We start from the raw sequence: 8,125 nt of genomic DNA on the forward strand, positions 1-8,125 counted from the left end.
AATAAGTAACTCGTTAGACACTCCAATTCAAGGTTAGGATTGTTGCAAGAAAGTAATCAAAGAGCAAAAAGAATGTGTATTTCATCCACTGAATGGATTGATGAATGATTTGAGTGAATTCGAAAGTAATTGAAAATAAAAATGTTTTTCATCAAGAACCAACACCTAAAAGGAGAATCGAATGATATTATTGCTCAAGAATACCATTTTGGTTTCTTGGGCAAAGAATGAGAGAAATATAAGCATTTTTTTTGCTCAAAAATAACAAGAGAGAATTTAGAGAAATATGAGCAATTTATGTTGAAAAATGTCAACAAGAATTGTAGAGAAATAGAGTATATGAAGATTGTAAAAGAGATTGATAAAGAGAAGAGAAAAACAATTCTTCTATGCAACTTTACTTATTTTCTAGAGGAATGTATTTGATGATTATTATCATCTGACTACTACTACAAAGTTCTTATAGTTACAAGATATGTTCTTCTAGAGTTTAATTTTCTGATGAAAAACAATCGGATAATATTATTTCCTTGAGTGATACTTGTGGTGATTAACTTGGAATTGGAATGTAAAGATGAGTTGGCATTCCAAGAGGTTGTTGAGAAAGGTAGAGCAACCATTGCTGCAAAAACTGTAATGCAGTATGCGTAGAAATAATGTTATGGCCTTCCTTAATCTTCTAATTGGTTCTTGCTTCTTCTAGCTTGAAATTCTTCTCCAAAACTAAGTAATACAATGTGACAAAGCAAACACCAATAAATTTCAGTTTGTGTAGAGGCAAAAGCACCCTCAAAACCAACAACATATGCTTCTGATGTAAACTAAGCGGAGCAACCTATAATTTGTGGAGGACAATTTTACAAGTAGAAGAGTTACTTGGAGTCCACACTCTTAGAATGAAATTATGATAGTTTTTAGTTATTGTTTTCAATAAATTGAGATTTTATTCTCATGGACATCCTTAGAATAATGTAATATGAGGGTTGAGAAGTACTTTATTTTTCTTGTAGCATGGTCCAATAGAGGCCAAGAAATTAAGGACTAGAAGACCATGTGGAATCATCATAGTAATTAGCAAGGAGATAATAATGGTAAGTCAAGTTCAACTTTACATGGAGGAAGTTAAATAAGGCAAGTTTTTATCAACTCAATGAGCCTAACAATATATGAAGCACAGTTCAAGCTATTCTTGTGGAAGCCATTGGGTTTAGGCAAGGATCAAGAAGGATTTGAAAACAAATGAATGAAAGTTAATTTGGCTCAAACTCATTAAGTCTCATTCAAGACAAGGATCATTCCATAAAGGCAAGTAATCAAGTCTCATTCAAAGCATTGAAGGCCGTCCAAGAAAGATAAGTCATCAAGTCTTATTCAAGGTCTTTTCATTCAAAGTAGGTGTGTAATCCTTGGACATTCTCCACATTTTCACTTCGGATTTGCAAGGATCAAAAGCCATTCGGTTCATTCAAATTTGAATTTAAACTCACAGCCAAAACATGAAGATTTAAGTAATTATGAACTTTCCTTTTCAAGGCCATTTTCTAGAAGAATTTGTCCATATCAATTCAGCCAAGCAAAGCACATTCAATTTGTAAAAATCAAATAAGCACATGGTTGATTACTTAAAAGGAATTCGACCAACACAATACCATATCAACCATTAAACTCTCACTAAAAAACATTTAATTACATGTTTTAATTAGGATTTCAAATTTCAATTTAGGCCTAGTCAATTCAGAATTTCCCTATTTATGTATTTCTTTCATGATAAATGAATTAAGTTTAATTTGGATAAAAAATAATGTCTTTTAGTTGAGAGAATTCTCCTAAAAACCTTGGATTGGACGTGACCACCATTATAGCTCTTATCAAGCTTCCTAGCTTGTGGCAAACATCATTTGGCTTATCAAGTATTCCATACTTATGGCGTTTCACCTTTCATTCGTTTCCATTTCCCTAGTGCCTCACGCACATATCATTCACACTCCCACAAATTCTATCAAACTGTGTTCACCTTCCATACAATTCCTAAAACAAAGGCAACCCTAAGAGGTTTGCATAAGCTTCTCCTTCATTGTCAAAGCATAAATACCAAGAATCTCTAGAAGGAGAGAAATTGAGAATTTGGTGATGATGAAGAAGAAAGATGAAGATTTGATCAAGAAGCAGATAAATGAGTGCACAACAAAGCTCTCCATTTGAGTTGTTGTGATACCATCTTAATTTGGTTGCACAGTGGAAGAAAGAAAGGAGAAACAAGAAGAAAATAATACCTTAGTTTTATTACTCCAATATGAACTACAACTAGAGAGTTTTGAGAAGATGACCAAAATGGAAATTAGTTAATACCTAATAAAATTAACTAAGACTATTTATAGAAAACTATCTAACAGACTCAAGTAAAAGAAAAGGAAAGTGAGCTAAAATAAAAAGGCCCAACAAACTTTAACATTATTAGAGAATTAGGAGTGTGATATGGACCAAGTACTAGCATATAAGATGGCAGAACAATCACATATTTACAACGACTTTTACCAGTGGAAGTCGTGTAAGAAAATAGAAAAGCTATGGAACTTCTACCAGTGGAAGTCGTGTAAGAAAATAGAAAAGGTATGGAAGAAGAGAATTTAACATCTATCACGAGGACATTTTTATTGTCATATATGACATTAAATAATATTAAACTATTATTCAACCATATATACAGCCAGAAATTTCTGCTACTGTTAATTTTAATCCTTTGCAAGTTTGAAATGAATAAAGGAGAAGGAAGAACTAAGTTACAATGCAAAATGCAGTTGCATTTTTAAATCCAAAAGAACATACTGTATACATACAATAAGCCAAGTTGTCTAATATAGTTTGAGTTTCATGACAAAGTGCTTCTCATGATTTTACAATAAACTAAATGTTTAGAATATAAACCATTCCACAAGAAAGAATACAATAAAATATGAAAAAGAGAAACCAGAGTGCTTGAACTATGAAATTGGATAAGTAGATGATACTATTATATTGCCCTGCCTTTAATGATGTCAATGCTCATTTCACTAGGATCTGTTGCTTGTAACTCAACTTGAATTCCATCAAGTTCCCTCTTGAATCTGTCCTTGGAGCTAGCATACACCATTTTGTGTCTCACTTTTGATGTATCTGGAGACCTACTTGTGACAAATAATAATATATAGTTAAATATATAACATGAAACAAAACCTTCTATTTATCTTATCTGCACAATGCTGATTTTATTAATTTCAATAAATATATGCTCTTAGGTAGAGACATTGTAAGAAAAGTATGCTCATGCCATCAAAACTGAAGTCCACAATTTCTATGTGTAGCAGATGTAGTAATGAATTTTTTTATAGGCTATAAGCATCCTGCAGTATTTTCTACAATATGTTGTATTCATTTCCATGTATAACTAAAATATGCTATGAATTTTAGCATGTTAACATGAACTTTTATGATCATCAATTACCATGCAATGAAGAAAATCTTGCTTTTCTGGACATTTTCAATAGTAGTGAAATCAAAATCGAAGACAGCATAACGACACTCATCAGCAGGAAGAGATGCAGTGAAATCATCATAGGTTTCTTCTGGGTTTCCAACTTTGTCCACCACCACTTCTTGGTTCTCAATCCTGAACACAATGAAACGGTAATTCCTCTTTGCCTTTAGCTCCAAGAACTTCAGTTTACATTCATCACTAACAGCCATTCCAGACGCTGCGTTCGCCTAATTCAAAGTTACATTCGTGGTAACAAAAATTAGAACAATAAAGCATTTTAGATATTTTGTGAAATCACACGCTGCATATATAGATTCTAAGTTATGCACAATTAAGTGCCAAACTTCAAACTTTCTCATTAGTGAAACTCAGCTAATAATAAATGTAGAATTGGTTAGTTTGAATGGTGCAATGAAAAAGCATTTATGCTTCTATGTAACCATTTTCTCTAATTATCTTGTTTATGCTATGCTGCATTTATTGAATCAGTCAGTGTAAGTTATGTGCTATAGGATAAATATGAATGACCCATGGAAAGAAAATACTATTCTAATTTACATTAAGCTCTATTCCTCGAAATAATCTCTCCGCTTACGGAGGTAAGATTGTGCCTCCCCATACCCTCAGTAGGTCTGAGCTTCGTGCAATGAACTGCACTCTTTTAATTTACATTAGGCTCTACTGAATTTTTCCTGTCACAGGCTAAAAGGCTTAGACACAATGCATTGTTAAATTTTGGGCTTTGAGGTAGAGATGGAGAAAACGTACCATGTTGCCACCTTTGATAGAGAAAGCCAAACAGAAATGTGAAAGAAGAGAAATGGGAAAGAAAGAAAGAACAAAGAGACAAGGGAAGAGATCCTTATTTTAGGGAAGGCAGTGAAAGTATAGGGACAAAAACTGAGGGAAGGAGAATTTTGAGGGAGAAAACAAAGGTTGAAATTACCCTAAACTTCAATGGATGATCATGTCCACAAAGGTAGGAACGTCTCATGTTCTATCCATCAATTGCATGTGCATGTTGAACCTTAATTTGTTGCCTTAATTAAATCTAGCCAAGGATGTTGGTTTTATAAAATATAATTTTAAAACAATTTTCATTTTTAAGGGGTGAAGCAATAGTCATTAAATCATTGCTTTCTTGAGAATTATATACATGAATGGATTAAAACGATTGAAGATAGTGGGGGTGATAACACCATGAAGAGTTTGGTGGAAAATATAAGTAATGGTAAATAATTTTAATCCAATATCACTATCATTAAAAAGTGCATTTCGTTTACATTTTATATTTCATTTATAGTTCTAATAATGTTGATGTCTTTTTTGATGCAGAGTTGTTTCCTAATAAATGATATTGAATTTAATATTTAACATTTTGATCTATCTGGAAATCCAATAGAATCTTATATTATTAAACCAAATATTATTGTAAATGGAATGATTCAATTCATATGTTAAAATGATTGTCAGGATAAAGATTGTATCCATGGATAATCGATAAACACATTCTCAACTTATGTTATTAGTTCTACTTATACAAAAAGATGTTATTCTTGATCTCCCTTGGGAATGATGCCCATCTTCATGATCTTTGACTCAACTTTTTAATGCAGTGGCTTTTGTGAGTCCAACGATTCAATTCATGTAAGTTTATTTCATTAATAAAAAATCAATAAAAAGGATGTCACAATGTACTAGAACCTTAATTAATGAGATCTGATAAAGGAATATGTGTATAGTCTTAGAGTTTAAAACTTATATTATGTAAAGTTTTTTACACTGTCAGCATATTATCTACCCTTGATTTATATTATTATTTTTTTTTTAAGTTAATGATGGTTTACATATGAATGATGAATAATTTACTAACAATGTAAAAAATATTTATATTATCAGGATATACATATTAAATTCTAACCAAACAAATTATTTTCAGGAATGGAAGTTATTATCTCTTCATCATTAAGTTCTTCAATATTTATTGGTTGTCGATTTTATAACAAATATTAGAAGATTTATTAATGGTGGTGAAAAGCAAACTCAAATATGTTTTTAATTCCCAAAAGTATAAGTGATTTTGCTTTAGTATCCAATTTTTATTTATTAATTTGTAGTCCCTACTTTAGTTTACCGTTTTAGTTTTAATCTTTGTAGATAATATATCTATCATGTCATTGTTCAATCATCAATTATTATGACATGTGTTGATGTTAGTCATATTATCATTATGGACTAATTCAAGGTCAAGCAAACGAAAAAAATAAATTATGGAGCAAACTAAAATTGAGCATATTTCTAAGGTTGAAAAAGATATTTAGACTACTCAAAAAATATAAATTCAGAAGTTCACAGCCCACTTTAAACTCACTAATGCTTACCCTTAAAAAAAGTTGAGTGAGTACCTTAACTAATCTCCAAATTGAGAAAAATATATATAGATATATAATATATATGGATAATGTAAGAGTTTTCATACTATCATTACATTATTATCATTTGTTTTTAATTATTATTGACTTTATAAAAAAAGTAATTCAAAAGAATGATAAATAATACACTAACTATATATAAATCTTTAAATATTAATGCATAGATTTAATACTCCTCCAAATTTAACTTGTGTAGTTCACCAATGGAAAATGAAGCACTCCATCCATGAAATACTGTTTAATGTAACATCCACAATCTTCGCATGTCATCCCATGGCTTATAAATTTCCTTCTGTCTCCAACATGTGATTTCAAGAATTTACAGTCCCAAATTTTATTGAATTGCTACCATTATGTTACCACAAAAATGCAAATATTAATATTTATGTTTTTTATTATTATTGAAAGAACAATATATAATAATATAATAAAATGTTGGTATAGTGATCAAATGTTTGATTCATTTAAGTGACACTTATTGAAAAGGTTAAACATATATATTTAAAATGGATTAATCGATAATCTACCTGTCATATTGATTTGGAAGATTATAGAAAGCCAATTGGAGAGAATATTTTCAATTAAATATTGTCCATATTTTATATGTATGGATAGCGAGAACCTGTATCGGTAGGTACATATAGCATATAAAAAGTTATACATGTATTTATCGATTTATACGAGTACCCAGTTGTGAACACATTCTTTGTCATATAAGAGTATGTCACTCTATATATTATGAGCTGATAATTGATTGGAAATTAAAATTTTAAATTAAATATATTTTTTTAATCAATCATAATCATAATACATGAAGTAATATACAATGTGAGATAGAAGATTTACAACCATAAATTTTCTAAATATTTTAGTAGATATTCATGCATATAAGGAGTGTTTTAATAATTGGAACAAATTTTTAGTTATGTTAGTTTATGGACCATTTTGTATGTGAGATACTTTCCAGTTGAAAAAAAGATATATACATCTAAATTAACCCATATAAAATTAATAATTCAAATTCAAGAACATGCCAAAGTAATTTAATATATTGTAGTTACCAAATAAAGATTACATGTTCCAAAATATGTTTGTTTCTATATCCCAATTAATTAAAACTTGTTATATGAATAAAATGAAAAATTTTACAAACAAAAAAATTACATTTTTGTATTACTCATGCATATGTTATTGGCTAGTTTGAGATTTTTTTGTCATTTCCTATGTAATCATTCATATTTCACTCCAAAAAACTAATTACACGTTGATCATGAAAGTGCAAAGCGTCAATGATTGCATTAGCAACGTTTGTCTATGTTTTGATGAAGACAAGAAATTAGCTAAAGCTTGAAGATGACTCAACAATCAACATGTCGAGGGCTCAAGTGGTGTCTATGCTATTATTTTTTATTATATTTTTAGAAGTCTAAGATGTTTGCCATAGATATTGAGTCTAGGTTAGGTAAACCTATGCGTGAGTCTCACAAGACATAATAAAGTAATCAATCCATTAAAATGAGACATTATCTAGAAATATATGATAAGTAGGTCCATCCATTTGAATACATTGATTTTATGCATTAAATGTATTATATTTTGGAAATCATGTATTGCATGACCATGTATCATATAGGGAGTTTACCATACATTAACAAGTGAACTTTTACATTGGTTAATTGATCAAGGTAACCCGTTAATCGATTAACGTAAGTGTTTTCTGCTCTTTCAACAACATAACTGAAAAACCGTTTTTGAGAGCTAAATTCTATTTTGTATAAATACTGGCTTAATTGCATAAACGACCATGAAGAAAAAGAGAGAAAAACACAAAGAAAAAGATATAGTTCATCATTGTTAGAATCTATTAAGAAAGTGTTGAATTAGGAGAAAGTTTGTATCATGCTAAGGCTTTAGATTTCATATTCACATTGCATGTTTCTTTGAAAAGCTTTCTTACATATTCTTGTGTTTTTCTTGAAAGAAAAAGAGATGGATCTTTATGATTGCATGTTTTCATAAAACCTCATGCATGAACATTCATATTAGACTAGGACGTCTTGTGAGTTCTTGCTTAGGTTTTAGGCTTTGATCTTTATTGTAATATCTGAGTATTAAGTACTCATTCATAACTCAAAGCATTGTTAAAGGATTGGGAAAATCCTAGCTGCGGTTAGGTAAG

At 30.1% G+C, this 8,125-nt stretch overlaps 1 protein-coding gene across 1 annotated transcript; it reads right to left on the reverse strand.

The window, feature by feature from the left end:
- On the reverse strand, nt 2,785–4,409 carry LOC109352778 (actin-depolymerizing factor 7). Its single transcript, XM_019594973.1, has 3 exons — nt 4,283–4,409; nt 3,482–3,741; nt 2,785–3,161 (listed from the first exon to the last, which is right to left on the reverse strand). The coding sequence occupies exons 1-3, from the start codon at nt 4,283–4,285 to the stop codon at nt 3,011–3,013; spliced, it is 414 nt and encodes a 137-aa protein (XP_019450518.1). The 5' UTR covers nt 4,286–4,409; the 3' UTR covers nt 2,785–3,010.

The sequence above is a fragment of the Lupinus angustifolius genome, chromosome LG07 (genome assembly GCF_001865875.1).
Source record: "Lupinus angustifolius cultivar Tanjil chromosome LG07, LupAngTanjil_v1.0, whole genome shotgun sequence".
Lineage (NCBI taxonomy): Eukaryota > Viridiplantae > Streptophyta > Magnoliopsida > Fabales > Fabaceae > Lupinus > Lupinus angustifolius.

Coding starts and splice junctions, on each gene's coding strand:
- LOC109352778 (XM_019594973.1), bottom strand. Junction 3,162..3,481: donor AAGATTTTCTTCATTGCATG/GTAATTGATGAT, acceptor TGTCACAAGTAG/GTCTCCAGATACATCAAAAG.